At 44.6% G+C, this 23,061-nt stretch overlaps 1 protein-coding gene across 1 annotated transcript; it reads right to left on the bottom strand.

Annotated features, from left to right (window-relative positions):
- Positions 1 to 291: 291 nt before the first annotated feature.
- Positions 292 to 22,764, bottom strand: KIAA1671. The gene is made up of 8 exons (XM_082491554.1): positions 22,593 to 22,764; positions 16,549 to 16,667; positions 8,596 to 8,848; positions 6,404 to 6,578; positions 4,885 to 5,012; positions 4,382 to 4,521; positions 4,109 to 4,191; positions 292 to 3,033 (listed from the first exon to the last, which is right to left on the bottom strand). The coding sequence occupies exons 1-7, from the start codon at positions 22,629 to 22,631 to the stop codon at positions 4,113 to 4,115; spliced, it is 933 nt and encodes a 310-aa protein (XP_082347680.1). The 5' UTR covers positions 22,632 to 22,764; the 3' UTR covers positions 292 to 3,033; positions 4,109 to 4,112.
- Between the last annotated feature and the right edge of the window lie 297 nt (positions 22,765 to 23,061).

Genomic DNA, 23,061 nt, shown 5'->3' with positions numbered 1-23,061 from the left:
GATGCAGCTTTTTAAGCAAGCAAAAAAAAAAAAAAAAAAACCAAAAAACTTGTAACTGAAGGGCCGAGGGCACTGTGCTCCACGGGGAGTGTCGGGATCCCCATCGCAGTCGCTGTTACTCGTTAGGACAAGAGCTGAAACCCGCTCTGCGGCACGTTCCAGTAATTAATGAAAACACGTACCTGAAGAGAGTGCTGAAGCTAAGAGCTCACTGCCATCTCGTACTATCAGCAAAAAAAAAGTAGGTGGCAACAAAAGTAAAAGCGTAAAAAATTCAAAGAAGCATTATTTGGAATTAAAATAGAATTATATAAAGTGTATTACAGTACGTTCTATCATTTACGAAGTAATAATATTTATATATCTTTTATTACATAGCGATAACCCGAAGAGAAGGAAGTATTTAATCCATGTACAATATAAAGAAATGACAGAGCAGAAAAAACACTTTCCCATTCAACAACATTCTAAAGATGCTTTTTAATTAGACATTTAAGCATTAAACATTTCTCAGTAGTAGGTTAAACTACTAAATACAGTAAGTTTCAGTGCATTGTCCAAGCAGATGTGGAAATGCATACACATTCAAAGGGCTTTGTGGAAACCTAGTGTTAATCCCCTCAGTTTCCTCAAACACAGAGCAAACACTGCAGTTACAGAATTTCTGGCCTTCATTTATTAGACCAAAAACCAGTAAATCCTCCAACTATCGCTAACGCAACACTGCCAACCTGCCGAGTTCGAAAATCAAGCCTGTGTAAATATTCACGTAAGCAGGGGGAATTCACCTGATCTCTAGGTGCCGGGTAAAGTAAGCCCCGCTCCATCTGCCTGAGAAAAGCAATCAGCGTTCTGCTCTCCCACCTGCAAACGCCGCGGCTCGCGGCCGAGCGGAGCGTGCGTCCCACGTGGTGTAACACTGATGGTACCGCCCTTGAGCGCTGCCGTTAAAAACTATCCCGAAAGACACATATGCAAAGCTTATCTTAAAGAGTCGCCTTTTCCACCAACATCTAAAGAAAGGGGAAGAAGAAAATATGTGCAGCATTTTAAAATTAGCTAAGAGTAGCTCTTTAACAGTCCGGGGGAGCGCGTCCCATCGGCAGTCCCTCTCCCGCCGCCCGGGGTCAGGAGCCGCACAGAACGCAACGCCTGGCAGAAATCTCAGGTGATCATTTCTTAATTGGTAGCAGAAGAGGCCGTAAAACTGTAATGGTGGCAACAGCTCTGATGTGAAATAGGGCAAAGCAGCAAGTAAGGACTTTTTTACATCGGGGAAACATATTCATTTCATCTCCATTAAGTACCGGGAGCTGCTATCAGAACTAAATCTGGGAGAGCACGATATGCGCATATGGGACTTGTCTCCTGACATACTGCTGTTATTCCCCATGAGCAGACTGGGGCGAAAAATCACCTCGTCTGAGACTTCTCCATGAGAAGAATTGGCACACGGTTTTGGCAGCTACAAGCTCGACGGAGAGCAGGCCAGGCACGCCGCTCTGGCGAGCAGGCGCACCGTCGTGGTCACCCCACGTAAATCACGCTTTCCCAAACGCTGATTGTAATAATAAAATTTAAAAAAAAAAAAAAAAAAAAAAAAGAAAATGAGTTGAAGTGCTGGTGCTTTATCTTTAATACGTAGAGAAGCCCATCAGCAGGACATGGAAAGCGCAACGCAAGGAGCAGGATCTGCCCCCGCTCCAGCCCCACCGCTGCCCCACCACCCTCCGGGAGGGCACCGGGGGCGCAGAGCCCCCCTGGCTCGCTGCGTCCCAACACGAGTCAAGAGGAACACTGACCCAACACAACAGCCTCTCTCGTCGGGCTACGTCTGTAAAGGGTTACTGAAAAGAGCACTTATTTGGGGGAAAGAATAAAGTATGTCTTAAATGGACATCTTGGTTGATGTTTCAGAATCTGTATTGAAAGATATTAACATATTTGAGATATTAGTGATATTCATAACACCCGTGTTACGCATGAGATATCTATACCGCTATTATAACATCGGTCTTACCAAAAGAAGAAAAGTAAATCATCAGAGAAACTGAAGATCACATTTAGGTTATCCCACAAAATCAGCATAAAAATAAAAACTTAAACCTGGTATTTACAGATTAACGAATAAAAATATGAAGTGGGACTATCCAAACTGCTATTAAAGTGACATTCAACAATTAACTGGAACCCTGATATGAGTGTAACATCCTCCCTCTTCCCTTCCTTTCTTGTTATAAAAACAGTATTTACATTTTTTTTTTTTTTTTAAAGAGAACTGGTTGACATTATTGCTTGATCCTTTTTTTAGGAAAGACATTCCAATGAAGCAATTATTCCACATGCTGACAAAACACAGAATATACCATTTCAAGAGTGACAAAAGTTAACATTTTGTTCATCTAAAAATTATATTCGTCTGCTGGGTCAGCAGATCACATGTAAATATAAGCCAATCAAAAATACATTTTACAAAAAAATAATCAAGTTTCCTTTTTCAATATGGCAGTAAACAGAATTTGTTCTTTCACTCTCACCTTCCACAAACTTCCTTCTAAATAGGAGCTTACTATTTTTTCACAAAAAAAGATAAATTTGATTAAAATTGTTATTTTCATAAGCAAACACAAAGCCCAGCCTTACACCTGACACGTCTACCACAAGTCGTACTTTTGAGCTGCTGAACACCTGTGTAGAAACGTAGTCTCTGTTCAACAGCGCGGGGACTTTCCTGGCGCTCAGCACTCCTCCACCAAATATTTCAATCGTTCAAGACTTTCTGAGGTGCTAACTATGAGCCACCGGTTCCTCTTCCGGGCGGGTCTAAAGCGACTATCCTCCCGTATCCGAGAAGGTACAGCTTTGTATTTGACTATGAATATGAAGCAGCTTTCTCCACGAAACAGGAAGGCACCATGCACATAGCAGTTGAGGCAGGAAGCAAACAGCAGCAACATGACGTGTGAATTTTAGGTTCAGATGAGTTAAGGCTTCTGTTAAACTTCTTTATCTTCTTCTAGTTAGAACCACTATCTGGAAAATAAAACCAGAAGCAATTGAAGTAATGGTATGACATGGTCAAGAAAGCAGTCAGCCCCCTCACGGTGTCTGTAAGAGGAAAGCCCCCCCCAAACGCACACACGGTACTGTCACAGTGACAGCTTCGTCTCGTCCTATTTAATGTGCCACATGCTCAAGAGCTGCCCAGAATGTGCCCCTCGGCTCTGCCCTGCTGAGGCTGCATCTGGAGCACTGTGTCCTGTTCGGGGCTCCCCGGGTCAAGAGGGACAGGGAACTGCTGGAGAGGGTCCAGCAAAGGCTACGGAGATGAGGAGGGGACTGGAGCACCTTTCTGCTGAGGAAGGGCTGAGGGCCGTGGGGCTGCTCAGTCTGGAGAAAACAAGACTGAGGGGGGATCTTATCAATGCTTTTAAAGGGCGGGTGCCCGGGGGATGGGAACAGTCTGTTTCCAGTGGTGCCCAGTGACAGGACAAGAGGGAACGGGCACAAACGTGGCTACAGGAAGCTCCATCTCAGCCTGAGGAGGGACTTCTCTCCTGTGCGGGCGGCAGAGCACCGGCACAGCTGCCCAGAGAGGGGGGAGTCTCCCCCTCTGGAGCCATTCCAAACCCGCCTGGAGGTGTCCTGTGCCACTGCTGTGGGCACCCCTGCCCTGGCGGGGGTGGGACTGGGGGGGCTCCAGAGGGTCCTGCCAGCCCCCACCAGTCTGGGGTTCCGTGATACTGCAGAAACAACACACACCAAGGTTTTTCAAAACATGTGCAATCCTCAGTTATTCTGACAGACTCATTCCTGCTTGACAGAAGTGCTATGAAATCGCAGCACAGAGTGCTGTTAAAATAAAATTATCTGCAGAGAATCAGTGAAGCTGATATCACCTGTGGATGAAAAGTTCACTTCTACAGAAACCGTTCTGCCTCAGCACAGAATTACTTTACGTTCCTGGGTGCAGCCTTCACGGTAAGTCTGCTTTAATGCTTCTGCTTACAGAGGTGTTATACTGACACACTAAGGAAACACTTCCCATGTGTGTGTTTATCACGGTACACTTTCACTTCGCAAAGCCCCTCTTTGTGTCAGAAAGTACCTTTTCAAACCTGATTCTCATAATGGCTCTGTCTCTTCTTCGATTTCAGCTCCTTCAGCCACTGAGGAGACTTTTCTTCTGACCTAAGATGTAAAAAAAAAAAAAAATACTCCTTATTCTTTAATTATGAAAACTCATTACAGAAACAAAAAAAAAAAAAAAAAAGGAGAAATAGACAATCTCCCCTACAGTCTTGGGAAGCCAACGTGTATTATTTTTTTCTTCCAGCAGAATGAGTATTAGCATCTTTCTGGCACTGGTGAAGTCTCTCACCTGTCCTCCTTCTCTACGCTGGAGGGCAGCAGTCTGCTACCAGGAGTTCCAAGCTGCAGTTGCGGTTTAGGGGATCTGAACAGCTGAGCAGAACTTACTTCACCAGCACTCTCAGACTCTTGTCTTTTCCGCAGTTGGGCCTAAATATAAAAATAAAGAAAGGGTTCCTTTTTATGCCAGCATTCAGGCTTTTTTTGGAATGCAAAACAAATCACTCTGATTTATACAAACAAAAAAAAAAAATCCATGCCGGACATCAGCAAAGGCATCAGTTTTGAAAGTATGTTTGCTATCACAAAGCTAATTTTTCTCCACGTCACTGTGTATTTCCAGGCAACAGTTAAAAATGAGAAAAATAACTGCAAGGTTTTTCTGCGCATCACACCCACACCCCACAAACAACATTGCCATCTTTAGGAGCAGAGCCAGGAAATTCTGCCAGAGAGCACCTGCAGCTTCTGAACCCGTGTGACCCTCACCTGACGTGTCCTGCCCAGGCTCACCTTGAGAACAGCGTGGTCCATCCCTGGGAACACGGGGAGTCTCTGAGCATGTACAGAAGGCGATCTTGCAGTATGCTGTATCTTTTCTTCCTCATCAGAATCTTCCTGTTGCATAGTTTTCTTCTCTTCTAATTAATTGTTTAAAAAAAAATAGCAGAGGGGAAAAAAAACCCTTAGTCAGCACGCTTTTCATCTATACCTTGTTCTAAATCTCTCCCATTCAAAAGCATATTAAGGGTAATATTAACACACCACTGGATGGAGATCAATGCTTCAATAGAGATCAAAACAACAAATACACTCAGTACTCAGCGACAGAAAGATTTCTGGTTGACAGAGATGAGGGAGCAGAAAGTACTCCTAATTTAATGAACGTTGCTGCTTCTGAACACCTCAGTTGATTATAGACCGTGAGGTTAATTTAGACTGGAAGAGGCATCGGAAAGTTATCTGGTCCACCCCCTGCTCTTAAGCGGGGCTTTGATGCAGAGAGGCAGAGAGGAGCCGGCGTGCTGCAGGGAAAGATGCGGTGGTACGGTTGCCCTTACAGCCCCCGGGTCTTTAGTTGATAACTACACTCCAGTTCCAGCTCAGCGCTGCTTGTCAAGGGAAGTCTTCAAAACATTTTAGGTCTGTTAGACTTGCTCCAAAACTACACCACACAGATAACCATCTTTCCATTGATTAGGCGGCTACACAAGAGATCAGTTTGATCACGCACTCTTCTCTATATTCGTAGGCTTTAAGGGAAAACAAACTGCAGGTCACAAAACTGACTTTTCAAGAGGGCCCCTCAGTTACAAAAACCTCACCATGCTCTCTACAGAACAGGCTGCAACACCCGGAGTTCCTCTGCTCAGGGAATATCACAAGGGTACCCGCAGCGCGTATCACCATAGCACCAAAGGGCTGCAGGTACTAAATCACAGGTCTATGAGCGCGTGCATCAAGCCATTCACTCACTGCCACGCGCAGGGATTATCCCTGCCCGATGCGTTTCCTTACTGCACCCTAAGGAACGGGACACACCAGGTGGGGGACGTTTTTAAGGGTTTGAAGGAGTTGATTTGCCCTTAACTAGGCCTCTTTAGTGCTGTAGTACTTACAGATGCTAGAAAGAAACAATATTTATGACAACCTATAGAACATGAACAATTACGGTTGCTCTTATCAATAACACGCGGGCTTAGATATGAAGAATGTGCTGGAGAACGCATCCAACCATCGCAGTTTCTAAACGCAGTATTTTCTCAGTGAACAAAATTCCTTAAATCAGCAGCCAGAAGCTAAAGGAAAGCTCTCCATCGCCCTGCTCTGCTGTAGGTCTGGCTCCCGCGGCTTCCCTCGCTCCAAAGGCTCCAAGGAATGGAGGGGAAGACTCGATTGAGAGGATGACCCCGAGGTGGGAGAAGCAGCTGTTAAACCTTGATGAAGCTTCAGGTATGTTATACCATTTAGAAATTCCTGCCCTTACAGCCAAGTTGATTACGGCAAATTATTTCAGATAGTTGAGGGATACCTGTGGAATCTTTAAACATCCAGGTATTATCTGCTTCTTCCGTTAAAGAAAATCTGTTTTCAAATTCCAGCCCTCTGCTTCTTCTAAGAGAGTGGGAAATAGGAGCCCGACGGCGTCTCTTTTTGCTGAGCTGTACCCGAGTTTTCAGCGCACTGGAGTCCAGAACAGTGGTTTGCTATAAAAAGAAACAAAGCTTTTATTTTTAACCAGTCTGAAAATAAAAATCATCTCCTCCATAATGATTTCCCAACCTACTTTAATGCATTAACCCATTCAGTTTAATTAAACCAGATATATTTGCCTGATTATTCTTCTTGTAGTAACTTAAAACTACATTAAAGAGAATTTATGATGAGGATATGCTACGTTGTGGCTAACTGGGTGCAATGGTGGTTCTTTGATCTCTCTTGGCTGTGGCTGTCTAATCTGCATGAATTCTTTTTACCAAATTAATAAAAAAATAACTGCAATAAACAGGATTTTGGTTCCTAAAGTGTTTTAAGAACACAGACCTTGCTAGCTAGTCACAGCTGAAGGCCAATAAGAAGATTGGTATCTAAAAAGAGCAACTACACAAAATTGTCTTGTGGTATAGTGCTGCCATTTCATTGTTCTGCCAGGTTGCCATCCACAGAAATTTCAAGCTGCTCACCAGCAACAAGGGGACGGCAAGTTACCTGTCACAGCATGCAGAAAATTTCTGTGACTGGTCATCTCAAACACATCCATCTCTGGGCATGACGGTAAGACAGTAACATTTACAGACCAAAAGAAGGAACTGTAATTTATTTATTGAAAGCAATTTGTTGTTAGAGATGTGCCTGCCATCAACAAACATCGCTGAGCCTCTTCTCCGGAAGATGTGGTGTTGTTTCTTTTCAAAACATTTCAGGTCAGGAACAAATTACCTATTAAAACAGCATATTGCCAGCCGTACTTGAAGGTGTTTATGTTTTACAGAGACACCTTTAGCTGCCCAGGGAACAGCACAACACAGGACCAGCTCCACTACCTGCAGAACCACTGACGGACAGGGACAAAATGCCATCCGCACTGTTATGGGCTACTAACCCTTCCCTTACAGAGCCGAAAGCGCACTTGGGACACCCTGCTGAAGAACTTCCAACTGATACCACCACCGAGGCACACGCCGTTGGGGATCTCAAAGCAACGACCACCAAATGTGGCCTCTGTCTCAGAGCCGGAGTGGGCTGGAAGACGAGCACAGCCCCTGCTTTGGCAGAACGCAGGTTTCTGCAGTTCCCCGTACATGGCAACGGCAGAGGAGAACGGAGCGGGCTGGAGGCTCTTTCCAAGAGCCCACGCAGGAAGCAGCTGCGATATTCACAGTCAATTCTGCTGCACCAGACCAAACTGCCTGCAGCACAAACCTGCTCGCATCCTGCCCACGTTTCACAGAGCAGTCTACTCCTCAGTTCAGAAGGCGTTATGGCACTTCGGCAGGCAAGGCAGTGTACCCGAGACCTTCCCAGCAGCTGCACCATCCATTTAAGTTGGGAATTTTGCACTTACCAATATATCTGCCATTAGATATTATATAAAAAAGAGGTGCACCAAGTCTTACTAAAGAAAAAGCAGTACTTCCTAGATGCCATACTGAAAATCTACGGCTGTGTTAGTGCTTTCAAAGAACACTAAACCTCATCTAAGTGTGTATGGCCAGAAATTACTGTTCTTACTTACCAGCTGCAAGATTCTTAAGTACGCAAAAAATCCTTTAAAATGCAATTGTAAGCTATTACAGAAAGAGACCAATTGTAAATAAGAAAAATATTAGTAAATGTCTTTATAGCCTTAAAACTGCACAGCTTATACCACAGCAGTCACTAGCTGTGTTATTTAATTATGTTTCCAATGTTCATAGAGCCATTGAACTCTTCTGTTAGAGCTCACTGAGAAGCAGAAAGAGAAAGAGCAACTTTATGAAGCCACTGGCAGACATTACCAGGGGCCAACAGCTTTTTGGAATCTCTCAGAACCTAAGCATTACAGGAACTAGAACTTTGTAGTTTTGATCTTAACCTTTTCAGGCAGGAAGTCAGCTGGGAAAATTCAATGTGATAAAGAAAAGGCAGAGAAAGACTTGAGCGCAAAATTTCCAGAAGATACTGCTTCGCAGTAACAATACGGTTAACATAGAAGACCTTCCATTTCCCATTATGGTAACTTACATCCATGAAAGAGAAATCAGCCTTTTCATCGGGGTATGTGTCTCCCGGAGGAGGTAAATCAGCCCCATCAGTAGAGTCCATGTCAGTGCTGGAACGGTCCAAACTTGCGCTCCTTTGGTCTTTGGAGAAGTCATGGTGATCAACCAGGGAGGCAGGTTCCGTTTGAGAGGACAGTGAGGACGCGTGGCTATTTGGAGGTTGCTTTCTCGTCGAAATGACATCATTTTCCGAGGAAGGAGATTCGGGTGCAAAGCTGCAAATTAAGAAAACAAAATCTATGAGACTTCAGGGAAACCAAATACATGCACAGAGCGTTTGGATCAGGCATACTCAGCAGATGATAAACAAAGGCAGGACTGAAACTACGGTTAAAGAAACAAAGGCATTTTTGGAGGCAGCAGGAACCAGCAGCAAGGGCGTGAATCACTTCATTTTCACAGCTTTTATCCGCTTGGATTTACAGTGTATTGAATAATACAAATATGCAGATAAATTGTAATAATTTGACTGGAACATGCTTTTATTGCTTGGAGGTTCTTTTCCCCAGCACAAAGACCCTTCAAATATATACACGGAGTGAGATGAGGGAAATAGCGAGCTGCTTAAAAGCTGCCTAAATCTGCCCGTTTGATATATAACAGCAGCAGACCTTACACTTTGGCACTGTATACATTTTAAAACACTGTGAAGGGTAATACCCTGTTCGCAGGCCTCAGGCAAAGAGTAACCCTGAAAAGATCCTCCTCCTTGCTCATCCAACACTGTCTTAAATCCATATAAATGCTTATAAATACAAAACAATAAATACTCTTTCACTGTAAGTGAATTCCTGCAGGATGCTACAAGCTACCTGCAACCCTTTCACGAGCACACCTTACAAACACCTCTGTTGTTCATGTTCACATCTTTCCCCTAGGAGGGCGCTTTTCAATATATAGATATTTTTAAAGTATATTTATATTATATTTATTTTAATTGATATTCACCTATTATCAATATATTCATATATTTTTATATAGAGAGTTGATACAAAAATTCTATGCGCACTTTTCTGAAATCACAACATGGCTGTGTATATGTGCCTGGACCTGAAGAAAATGGGGGTGTACTGGGAATGGCCATAGCCACCGTGGCAGCTCCTGCCGCAGGTGTGAGTAATTTCCATTTCACATGACTCCAAGGAAACTGAAGCATCTTCAGCAGCACAGAGGACTTAAACATTTTGGGATGCGATTTTTAGATACCAATAAGTATTAGATTTAAAAAAAATGCATCCCTTGTGTCCTGCCAGAAAGAAGTGTCCCTGTTGGTGCTGTCCTGAGACCAGTAACTCCTCCACTGAAGCTGTGTTAGATTTGGGGTTTCTCATTGCCTCTCATTTTGGTCCTTAAGCAACAAAGAACACAAGCAACAGTAATCCAGTGAGCCATTTGCCAAGGTGCAAAAAAGGAGGGAGGATGTGGCCAGTTGAGGTGGATCAGATGCTATTGGGAGGTTCAGCGGTGTTTAAGCAACAGCAGGGTCACGCAGACGTGCTATGGCCCATCCCTTCCCTCTGGACAGGCAGGAGGGCTGCTGGCTTCCGACGAGGTGACTCTAAAACATGCAAAGAGTGAGCTGGCAGGGAAGGGAACTAGAAGGGGGCAAGGGGAGGGCTGGGAATGACTACAGAAAGCTCTGCCGGGGTGAGGCTGAGCCGGTGGCCGGGCTGGGGACAGCGGCAGGGACAGATGCCCCGTGCTCCCCCACCACGCGCATCCGTATCACGGAAAATAACCTGAGAGATGCCCAGGGGACTGCCGAACCAGTTCTCGCAACCGACCACTTCCCCAAGAGCTGCTCTTTTATCTCAGAGTATGTTTCGGAGGCAGCTGCCCAGCCAGTGAGTTTTGCCTTTGGAGGATGTGTGGGGGAGCCGAGGGACAGAGGGGCAGCAGCGGCCCCCGAAGGCAGAGCTGGGGGGCAGAGACGTGCTGGGGTGCTTGGGAAGAGCGTCGGGGGGCAGTGGGACCCACACCCCAGTGGTGCGACATTCCCAGTGTATCCCCAGGAACCCTCCCTTTGCCTAACTAACAGAAAGGAGGCGCAGCGTCAGCACTGAAAGCTGTACAGTTACGTGTCTCCCTTCGTCACATAGATCGGAGTGTTCCTTTAAGCAGCGGGAGACGGTAGGAAACACAGTAAGACTCTACTGTCAGGAAAAATAGGGCTGTCCCGCTTCTAATTTTAGGTTTTAGTTTAAAAAACAAACCCTAAAGTATTCAAGGTGTTCAGAGTTTTCTTCTCTGCTTAACAAGAGTCTTGTTACTAAGCACCTTTTCTTGAGTAAATATCTAGGAAAACTGTTCTAAAACCAAAAGAAAACTGAACATTTATGTATGAACATCTGCACATTTTTTTAAACAATAGACCTTAGTACTTGGTACAGTCCACAGCGATAGCAATCTTGGGAGGAAAACGCTCAGGACTCTACTGTTGAATAACAACTTTCTATCAAGCTGCGGTACGTGATATAATTTCCAGCCTGGCAGAGCGAGCACTGCACAGAGGGTTTCCAGCACACCAGCAGGGTGAATGCCTCTTCCCTCTGTCAGCAGTGGGCCCCAGGATAATTAAGAAATGGTACTAATGAGCTCCAGGGGGAAGTTTTTTTCCAGTATTTTTGCTTCGAACGATACGTGGTTAACTGCAGCGTTAGGCTTTAGATCCACTAGAATATGGAAGAATGGAGAGACGAAAGACAATCTGCAGACTTATCACCTTTCATGGAAATTAAAATGTATATTAAAAGGATCCTGTCTGATTTGCATATCTCCAGAAAGCCTCTTCCCTTCTACATCCTACAGTTTCAGCCAATACAACTCAGTGTACTTTTTCAAACGGAAATACATGGGACTAAGAAATGATGGAAATACAAATGAATTTACACTGATTGGTAGTTTCCAACGCACAAACCTTTCTAATGGATTCTCCTCTGGAGCTCTTGCACAATTACAGCATCATTACACACTAAACACTGTGGCACAGTTAATCACCAAAGGCGGCAAGGGTGGCTTGAGTACAAACACTTTGTTATGCACAGTGGATTCTTTCCATCTGCACAGCAAATTAGAGGAAAAATTCCCTTCAGAAAAATGGCCAAATATTGGGATGTAAAACATGTTTTCAGATCTCGTAACTGAGATGTATTATGCATCTTTTTCTATTACTTCATTAAGATTTCGAGTTTTATGAGCATATCCGTAAGCTCCCACCAATGTTCAACAGGTGTCATCTACAGATACCTGCTTCTCTGAGGAACTGTTCATCATGTAGTGCGCACAATTATCACCAGAATGGTTATCACAAATATGCAATAGACTAAGATCGATCTTCACTTTCAATTGCAATTAAATTTAATTCATTTTAGCAAGACAGTGCTAAGAGGCCATAAAGAATGTGTTGCTTAATCATGTCAGATTAGGAGTCAAAAAGTAACGTAATCCTGCTTTTTATGCTGCTGGAGAGTTAGAATCGAGAGCCAGCTCTCACTACTGCTCTCACTACCCAGGGCATCACACAAGAAATAACCTCTGTTTAAAAATGCCCTTTTATCATAGATTCATAGAATGGTTTGGGTTGGAAGGGACCTTGAAGATCAACTCATTCCAACCCCCCTGCCCCGGGCAGGGACACCCCCCCCAGCCCAGGTCGCTCCCAGCCCCGTCCAACCCGGCCTTGAACCCCTCCAGGGATGGGGCAGCCATAGCTTCTCGGGGCACCCTGCGCCAGGGGCTCACCGCCCTCAGAGTGAAAAATTCCTTCCTAATATCTCATCTAAATCTCCCCTCTTCCAGTTTGAAGCCATTCCCCCTCGTCCTATCACTCCATGCCCTTGTAAAGAGTCCCTCCCCAGCTCTCCTGGAGCCCCTTTAGGGACTGGAAGGGGCTCTAAGGTCTCCCCAGAGCCTTCTCTTCTCCAGGCTGACCCCCCCCAACTCTCCCAGCCCGTCCTCCCAGCAGAGAGGCTCCAGCCCTCCCAGCATCTTTGTGGCCCCCTCTGGACCCGCTCCAACTGGTCAATGTCCTTCTTGTGCTGAGGGCTCCAGAGCTGGATGCAATATTCCGGGTGAGGTCTCCCCAGAGCAGAGCAGAGGGGCAGAATCCCCCCCTCACCCTGCTGGCCACACTGCTGGGGATGCAGCCCAGGATGCGGGTGGCCTTCTGGGCTGCCATCGCCCATTGCCGGCTCATGGTGAGCTTCTCATCACTCAGCACCCCCAGGGCCTTCTCCTCAGGGCTGCTCTCCATCCATCCTCCACCCAAGCCTGCATTTGTGCTTGGGATTGCCCCCACCCACGTGCAGGACCTTGCACTTGGCCTGGTTGAACTTCATGAGGTTCACACCAGCCCACCTCTCCCGCCTGTCCCGGTCCCTCTGGATGGCGTCCCTCCCCTCCAGCGTGTCGTAACTGCAGATTCCCATCTATTACAGGTAGTCAATACCCTATAGTGGGTTTTCCTTTCTAAAACTTTGTTGTAGACAAGCTTCAAGGCTTTGAAGAAACAAATAGCTAAAACCTTACAAAGTCAGAGCTCTATAGATCCACCTGTATAGATCCAGGTGCCGTATAGGTCCAGCACTGAAAAACACCGTTCCTTTTCCGTAAAAGGGAACCATTTTTTCCTTATGAAGACCATTCTCATCTAAAAGGAAGAATTTTCTGTGATGTCAACTTGGAAAATCTTACTAAAGCACTTGAGAAAAAGTAAAAATAAAATCTTTTGGATAAGAGAAATCCAATTAATGCCTCCAAATTAAACTATCTCCTTCCATTCGAAGAAGTTATTTGCCAAAGCTCAGTGCACCCAGCCAAGAGCAGCCCCTTACGCTTACTCCAGCAGTGACTAACTTCTAGTTGGAAACCATCCTTCCTCCACCTTCCTGGGAGCTTAGCTAGCAAAAGGACCATGTTTATCCTGCTGTCATGTAGTCATGGCTTTTTATTTTAAAATTCTCTTCCTCTCTCAGAGAAAATGAGTTCATTCACAGATGCATCAATGAAATGCTCCTAAAGAGGCTAAAATAATCACTTCACGACTCAAATGCTGGAAAATACCAGAAACTGGAAGTTCTTCCCACACAGCAGCAGTAGGCTGGTGGTGTTGGTTTGTCCCCCGTCACGGTGCTCCCCGCTTGCTGCCCGGGTGCCCTCTCGGGGTGCGGGTAAGCCGAGTCGCGGTGCCCATTCCCCCCACGCGCTCTCAGCCGTGGGTTCAGCTCATGGCCAAACCCCAGCCCAGAGGGCGGATCGGGCGCGTGAGGAACGCAACGCCACGGGCTGGCAAGATACAAAGCCGAAGGGAAGTGAGCCAGGCAAAACAGGAAAGCTGAATTATCAAAGTCTCCTGCAAGTTCCTGCCGCCGGGCCAAGCAGAGGAGACAACAGCCGCCTTCGCAGCGGCCAAACGCAGAGATGTTCTCAAATCACCCCCGGCAAGAGGAGGAGAGCGCCTGCGCTTGGCCTGACTTCTACTTCATAAAAAATAAACTGCAAACAAAATGCAGTTTCAGTACATTCCAGGAAGATTTCCATTATAAATTTAGTATTTAAAAGTACATGACTCTGATTCCTCTCCAACTGCTTGAATTCATACACCAGTAATTCCTCCACAATGAACCGTAAGTCAAGCTAAAGCAGAGCAAGGGGGTGGCAAGATGCTGAAAAGTCACTATACTGTCATCATTACACTGTTAAAAAAAGAAAAAAATAAACATTTCTTACAGTGCAAACAAAATTCTAGGCCATGGGGACTGAGCTCGATACTTCAATAAACCAGAATATTTTGGTGGAGCTTTTCTAACTGGGAAGAATCCTCCAGGTTTGAGCTGGCATTCAAACACTGCCTGTGTTGGAGCTGAGACAAACACCTTTGTCAGGAAACTGATTTCAGAAAATGTCTATAACACACTGAAATCAGAGTTAATTTTACAGAAGACTTGGATGTCACTGTTGGCTTGTCATTTAGCTCACTGAACTTCAAGCTGAAAGCTACCCTGATTTTATAAGCAATAAAATATTTATAACGCACACTTCTCAAGTGTAGAACACACCAAACATAATTGACATTAACGTCTGCTATAAGATCTCAACATGTATAGCATTAAAACAACCAGATAAAATGCTGTTTTCACACTAGACTGAGCAGACAGGATATTGGCTCAAACAGTGCAGATCAAGCTATAATTTACACAACAGGTGTAAATTATAAAAAACCTCACACTTTAAAGCTCTAGCTTTCTTTCATTAAATCGTTTTAACAACAGAAAAGAATCAGTAATCTTTCATTCAACTGATACTCCATTTCATCCTCCAACACACTAAAATGCTTCAGACTCTGTGAGACGCGGACATTGCGCCTGGAGGTTCGGCAGGACACACTAAGGGGCCCCCATACACATAGAATCATAGAGTCACAGAGTGGTTTGGGTTGGAAGAGACCTTGAAGACCACCCAGTGCCCCCCCCTGCCCTGGGCAGGGACACCTCCCACCAGCCCAGGTTGCTCCAAGCCCCGTCCAACCCGGCCTTGAACACCTCCAGGGATGGGGCAGCCACAGCTTCTCGGGGCACCCTGCGCCAGGGGCTCACCACCCTCACAGTCAAAAATTTCTTCCTAATATCTCATCTAAATCTCCCCTCTTCCAGTTTGAAGCCATTCCCCCTTGTCCCATCACTCCATGCCCTTGTAAGAAGTCCCTCCCCAGCTCTGCTGGAGCACTGAAAGGGGCTCTGAGGTCTCCCCGGAGCCTTCTCTTCTCCAGGCTGAACCCCCCCACCTCTCCCAGCCTGTCCTCCCAGCAGAGGGGCTCCAGCCCTCCCAGCATCTCTGTGCCTCCTCTGGACCCGCTCCATGTCTTTCCTGTGTTGGGGACTCCAGAGCTGGAGGCAGTACCCCAGGTGGCGTCTCCCCAGCGCAGAGCAGAGGGGCAGAATCCCCCCCTCGCCCTGCTGGCCACACTTCTGATGCAGCCCAGGCTACGGTTGGCCTTCTCAGCTGCGATCGCACATTGCCGGCTCATGTTAAGCCTCTCATCAATCAGCACCCCCAGGTCCTTCTCCTCAGGGCTGCTCTCCAGCCATTCTCCGCTCAGCCTGGATTTGTGCTTGGGATTGCTCCAAGCAATGCTGCCGGTGGAGCAGGTGCCTGACCTCAGCACACCCATCCCAAACACATTTTGCCATTCAGCCTATCTTGTAGCCCAGCTCTAAAGGCAAGGGTAATTGGTACGGGAGAGATCAAATTTACCAAAAAAAAAAACCCAACCAAATCCCTAAAACTGTTAGTGGCCCCTGTCTAACCATCATCAGACACTTCCTTACCTACCTGAGAGGGAGGAAATCAGACAATGGTAGCAACGTCTCCCCACACCCTAGCTCTGCCCGTCAGAGGCACGCAGCACACAGGCAGGTAACCACTTTCTAAATGTGAAAATGTACATTTCTAATTATAATTACAAACACATAAATACAAAGCATTAAAAAGGTTTTTACTAGCTATGTTAATCTAGTCAAAGCCATTTGGTGTATTTATTGAAAAAAAAAAAAATGTTTTCCCATATCTTCTTTCTCCCATTTTAGCACTAAAAAATAACATGTAACTTGTGTTTTGTGTACTAGTGGACTTGTTAAATCTATTCTAGCCCAAGCTGGTTTTGTCATTACTTATAAAAGTGGAGATACTGCATTCTCCCTGGAGGATGGAGTTTAAATTTCAAACCATACTGCAATTTGCAGATATTAAAGAAATATTTCTTCCCTTATATACTGTATAGCCACTGAAACCAAGCATGCAACTTTAAAAAAAAAACCAAACACGCACACACATACACCCCCAAACCAACAGTTTCTTCTCCTTGCTCAGCTAGGGAAGAGCTTGCACGCGTGGCAGAGGGGACCTGGCATGCCCATACCTGTCCCCACTGTGCCGCTGCTCGTTCCAGGTGCCGTACTGGCTGTCGGGCTCCTGCACAAGCGTGTCTGTGTCCTTCGCTCCCGCGGGCTGTCTGGAGAAGCACTGCTTCAGCTGATCCTGCAATGAAACAATTGAAACGTTTCATCATTCCTTTATCCCTTGGCTAAATGATTAGCAGATTTTATTTGCTGTAGTTTTTTTGAATCTACCAATTAAACTTCGTCAACATAAAACTGGGAATAAAGAAACATGAAAACGGCTATGAAGTCAGAACAATGATTCTCCATAAAATGAGCACTGTTTTCCTGGGGAAATAAGCGGTTCTAGAGGGAGGAACTGACTCCCTGGTGTTAGTAACTGCATATATGCTTTACATCTATTCTTATCTCAGGCTGCACAAAATTTTTAGAAGCACCTATGCAAACACAAAGAATTCTGCTGGGGACGACATGTAATCTCCCCAAGCATAAAAGGGAAACATCAACTCTACTGCTTTTTTTCCTGGGTTTAATAAAAGGGCCTTTTATTTTTTTAAGGTCTTTCTTTGGAAGACATTCAAACTAAAAAGCATAACTAACTAAATAAATAAGCACAGTGCCAGACACTAGAAAGTCTTTGACAAATTGATGTGTGCTAATGTAATGTTCAAACAATGTAAAATGTAGAAGGACAGACCACGGTGTTTCTTCTGTGTACTACTCCGACCTTTCATTTCCTAAGTAACTATTTTTATTTCATAGCTCTACTGCTTTCCTAAGAGGGAACCAGAGCTCGCAGGGAGCCTTCCCTTTCAGGGGAGAGAAGTGGGTCAGCTGCTGCCGCACCCCAGATCTGCAGCGGACCAACGTTAATATGCTCCAGAATATAGCGCTGTCGCACCTTTTGTTTTGCAGTTGGGTTGAGTTACACGCTGAAGTTAGATAGTTACTGAAATAATACATTGTGCAGAGATAATTAAATGTTGGCCCCTTTTGCATTCGTTATCCTGAACAAACACAAGTATGGTTCCCAGTGCCCTGTCAACTTTGCTTAGGAAGATCTCATCTGACAGCAGATTTCATTGGTTCCCACCTGTCCTAAGCTTTTTTTCTCTTTTAAAAAAAGGGGGAAAAAAATAAGCACCCCCGCAAATCCCCCTAGCAGAACCTGCCGGTGGAAACTACCAACACATCTATTTCTCTTCAGACAGCACACACCAGGTTACGACCATATTCAATGAGACAGGATTCCTTAATATTACTGGGAAAAAAGAGATTGCCTGTTTTCTTGTGTCCTAATTTTGTAAATCTAAAGAATGCTGCCTTAAGATTATGAAAATATTGACACTAAGGATAATTCACCAATACTGATTCTTGGTTACTGAAGAAGTCCTACGCTTGCAGCTTATTTCCCCAGCGGTACCATCAGCCCTTGCCATGCTCCAGTTCTATCGCTCTTCGCTGCTGCCAAAGTCGTCTGCTTTAACGCTGAGTGAAATAAGCAACAAAAGGCTCCACCATTTATTCCAACTATTGCAATGCACTGTTACTAGACAAAGCAAAACTCTCAGTTTGCGATACTCAGGTGAAGCAGAGGGCTCAGTTAGTGGGTTACAAGAAACAGAAGTTTCCTGCTCTTAATTTTCCAGATGTTCCCACAGCCTAAGAATTCACTGGCAGTAACTCTTACACTTCCTATATAGATACATCCATGCAAGTCCAGAGGTAAGCTAAGTTCTTGCACTTTTCAGTCCATTCCAGGTACAAGCTTTCGATCGTGAGCGAGGCATACACTTCGTCTAGGTGAGCGGCCGGGGAAATAGCCTTGTATTTCTTGGAAACCACAGGGCATTTCCTCCTACTTGGCTCAGGCATATGTCTGTGTTTCCAGAAATTCCCTCTGCAGCTCCCTGATTTCATGCTTTGCACCAAGGGCTCAACTAACGCTCCCGGGCTCAGCCTTCTGCTGTCACTTGGTGGCCACGTAACCTTTGGCAAGTTGGTTCCCGTCTAGGAAAGGCATTAACAAATGCAAATTGGTGTTCTCACTCTCCTCCCTCCTGTCCATGCTGCTTCGGGGTTTTTTTCAACTTGATGCTTGTTATGAATTTTTTTCAATCCCAATCTCATATTACAAGCTACCGCATTCTTGTAATCAATACGTACAGAGTATTTATCAATTTTTGCCACTTTCTGCACAGAACAAGTTGCATTTGTGCAAAGAGCTTGTATCTGCAGCATCCGGCAGTCTCAGTGGCAGCACACTCACCCCACAGCCCGATACTCGCGGGAACACTTACTGCCACAAAGAGACGACCAACAGACACACGCGTGTCCTGCCCCATCCCTGGAGGTGCTCAAGGCCGGGTTGGACAGGGCTTGGAGCAACCTGGGCTGGGGGGGGGGGAGTCCCTGCCCAGGGCAGGGGGGTTGGAATAAGATGATCTTCAAGGTCCCTTCCAACCCAAACCATTCTATGATTCTACCCTTTTTGTTGGAAGCCAGTAATTCCCACCAGCTACCACTACCGCCCATTATCTCTACGCATGGTATGACCGTATTACTTGCAATTACTCACAGTGTTTCTAACTAGACAATATAGTCCAAAAAGCTCAGAAATAGGAACGGGAGCATCAGAAAAGCAACTTTGTGTTTAGGAGACATCGTTTACAAAAAGGGCAGTGTTATCAGCGATGTGATGGTTGTAAGGAGAAAACATGCACAACCTAGATAATACCGTTTCGGTAGCAACAGGAAAGAAATTTAGATGCAAATATATCACTCATCTGAAGGACGAGTAATTCTTAATAAAATTTTACACTGCAGACAAACTCATCAGCACATATGCCTCAGTTCTGGGCAACATTTTACTTGATGTTACATATATTTGAACTTTGAGATGCTGTTTTATAACCGAAATGACACAATTAACACACAGATAGCAATTCTCTACGCTAAAACCAAAACAAGCTAAAACCAAAAAAGAAATACCATCGCTACTTCTGTAGACATTGTGAACTTAAATCCAATAAAACAAACTGAAAAGCCTAAATGTAAGGAATAAGACACTCTAAATTCTAAGAGGTTACTTTGCTATATCGAGTAACGTTATTGCATTTTGCTTCTGGAGGAAGCTACTCGTTTCAGCAGAGGACTGTGTGTCTGGTGATCCCTTTCAACGCATACTTTTTAATCAGCCAACTGATTAGTTGGAAAAAATATAGATTCTTTCAATTCTACAGATCACCGCTCCTAAACCATTTAAAGACTCCAGCTTCTACCAGCTGAGAACTGCGGCGAGTTTAATGAGGTACAGTAACCTGGTCAGCTCGCTGAGAGAAAAAGGTACTGACTACAGCCAAAACCAGGAGAGGCGCGAGGAGCCGGTTCTCTCCCCAGTGTGCGGAGGAGGTGTCAGCTGGGGGGACCGAGGGTGACGCAGGAAGGCAATTTATAGCCCGTGCAGCTTGGAGGAGATGGCGTGTGTTGAAGAAGGAAGCGACAACAAACCAGAAAATTCTTCTTTCCAGCCCGTGATAATTAACAAGCATGAGAACGATGAGTTTCAGCTTCTCTTTGCAAGATCTCTTTTGTATCACCTTCACGGCACCCCAGAAAGACTGAAGGCAATCTGGTAGTCCAGAAGCACTGGGCATTGGGACCTTGGCGGTGCCTGGGAAAAATCCATTCCCTTTGTTTTCAAAATGTTTACCCTCAGTAACTATAACTGTATTTTTAAAAATACAGTAAAGGCTAGCAAAAAAAAAAAAAAAAAAAAAAAAAGAGGGATGATTTTCTCTACTTCCAGTCTCTTTCAGCCTTCATACTCTCTGGACGGCACTTAAAAGTTGCTATTAAACTTCTGGGTTTTTAAATTCCAGTCAAAATTACACAAATTCTCAGAGAACTATATATATATGTAGCATTGTGTTTTATGGCTGAGATGCTTTTAGACACAAGCAACTCAAATTAGATCACACAGGCACATTTGCATTTCCTGGCATTAACATTTCTTTGGAACAACTTGGTGTTACAAAGAGCATGAATGAAGAACACACCGGGATTACAAATCGAAAGCTTTAAAACATATGACAGATGAGGAAAATAATGTAAGACTTACTGAAGGTACCGGAGTGACAATTTTCAGGTCTGTCACAAGCCCATTATATCTCACATCCCACAGTGCCCTATATCATGTTAATTTACATAAAACCATCGAAGACAGATGGAAGCACCCTACCTATCGCCTCGGAGCACCTGCAGCACATCCCGTGGCACAATAAGGTGCACTAAGGCCAGTTTTTACCCAAGTATTGGGAGGAGAAAGAGGGAAATCCTTTCTGACATGTACTGCTCCCGAACGTGACCAGTTTCTGCTTCAAACTTTGTTCCCTATCCTAAATCCTAATTTAAAGCTCACTTCTTCACGGATGAAAATAATATTTTCTTTTTCTTTTTTACTGTGTTACCTCCATAGAACAAGAGATCCTGCGAGACAAAGAACTGACACTTCTGGCTCTGACTTTTGTTTCTCTTGAGAACAGATCTGCTCTGAACAGAAACCTTTTCTTCTGTAAGAGACAACCACCCATCATTAACTCAACAAACTTGCGCTAATATCTGTGATCCGTTCTGGCTCTTTATCCTGCCCTTGGAAGAAAAAACCAAAGTTGAAAGAAGAGATGTGCAACATGTGGAGCTAGGCCAGATACAGCCATTGCCTCGATAAACAGAACATCCATGATATCGTAATACCAGACATTTCAAAGGAAAAGGCAATAAAAAGAGGAGTCTGGTCTCTTCTCTGCGCACAAGATAAACCCAAATTATGAATTTTCTTATTTATAATCACAGAAAAATCTCACCAATCAAATAAATACTACTCTCGATCCAGTATTCAAATGCTGTAATTCTCCACGCTTTGCTCTTTAACTTCATAATTCTCACAACAATAGCCAGGAAAGAAATCAACTTAATTTTCCCATGAAATAAAGCAGCCGAGTTGTATACTGATTTGCCTCTAGTTCTCCTTCTAAAATGAGACATTATGATTACGCCTCTTTCAGTACTCCCTTGGAATTAAGCTGGGTTTGGCAATTGCCCAGGACTGATTACTCCTGCAATTTCCAGTTCCTGAAAATGATGCACACACAATATTGGTTCCTCCAGCACAAAAATTAACCATAACCAAGAATGAACGAATACATTTATGTGAAAAACTCTTTTGCACTGCTGTGAAATAAAGACCCGGCATATGAGGAACACAGTTGAAAGAGATCTCATGAGTCAGAACCTACACAGACAGTTTCAAAAATATCTTTTGTTTGCAAAAGAGACGGAGATATCAGACAGCCAAAATGATACCCCATAGCTTGAAGTGCAAAAATTAAAAGTTAAAATCTACTGGCACAAATTGAATGTGAATAGGTAACTGCACAATGGAATGAAGCTTTGACTGTGTGCCCTGTTAATACAAAACTCAGAAAAAAAAATTTTGCAAATTTCTTGAAGAGCATTTTTTTTCCTTTTTCTCTCTCCTTTTTTTTAATTAAAAAAAGTCAGAAGTTTGGTCAAATTGCCCAGATTCAGAACTCCCCTGCCCCTTAAGTGCAAGACTGCACTTACGGAGAGTTTACAAGCCCTTACAAATCCAGAAACCCGTCTCAATTGTTCCCCCGCAATATGCCAGGAAGCTGGCAATATACCCTATTCTATTAAAATTTAATTCTATTATTTCATCATTGACTCTGCTTTGAACAGGATGCTGGGCTAGATGACCTCCAGAGGTCCTTCCTACCCTGAATTCTTCTACAATTATTCTAATGAGTCCAAGGATTACCCCTAAAAGGCAAGCTATATATTTTGGACCGCTAACAGAATTAGCAAGAACATAACACCATATCAAAACCGACCAACCAACAAAAACCACCACAAAAAGAGGGCCTTAGAAACCATACATTTCACAGCCCATGTTATTTTTCTCTGTAAGTATCTAAATGCCAACACAGCAAGTGGGAGTCTAACCCTGTGGAATCAGCATCCCAGGATTTCCACGTATACTTACTATCCGGCGAATTAGTGCTGCCCACAAGGAATAAGTCATGGTTGAAGAAGCTCCAGTTGGTTCCCAGCAATCAGGCGAGAAGATTTACCAACCCAGTGTTTAAATAAATTGTTAAAAGGAATAAGAGCCTCAGTGTAATGTCCCAGGCAGCACCTTCTGCCTCCCACCCCACCCTCCATGCTGCAGTGACAGATAAACAGTTCCAGGAATTATACATTTTCTTTCTGACCTCACTGATGAGGCAAGTTAAGAGACCTCCAGTGCAGGCTCCACCCCTTGGCATCCATGGTGAGGAGGAACTGCTCAGCCCCGTCCAGAACCCTGTTCAGCGCGGTACCTCCCAACGAAGGAAGCACTCTACAAACACTGGAGACCAAGCCTAAGAGCAGTCACAAAATTGAGTTAATCAGTCTCATAACCTCAAGGTCTTTTCATTATCATACAGACCGTCCCCACTGCCACCTGCTGT

This window comes from Vanellus vanellus, assembly GCF_965231255.1.
Source record: "Vanellus vanellus genome assembly, chromosome: 16".
Lineage (NCBI taxonomy): Eukaryota > Metazoa > Chordata > Aves > Charadriiformes > Charadriidae > Vanellus > Vanellus vanellus.
The sequence above is the reverse complement of the archived record's forward strand: the minus strand, read 5'-3'. Positions and strand labels throughout refer to the sequence as shown.

Coding starts and splice junctions, on each gene's coding strand:
- KIAA1671 (XM_082491554.1), bottom strand. CDS start 22,631: ATGACTTATTCCTTGTGGGCAGCACTAATTCGCCGGATA. Junction 6,579..8,595: donor CTGATTTCTCTTTCATGGAT/GTAAGTTACCAT, acceptor TTCTTTTTATAG/CAAACCACTGTTCTGGACTC. Junction 4,522..4,884: donor TGGACCACGCTGTTCTCAAG/GTGAGCCTGGGC, acceptor TTTTATATTTAG/GCCCAACTGCGGAAAAGACA.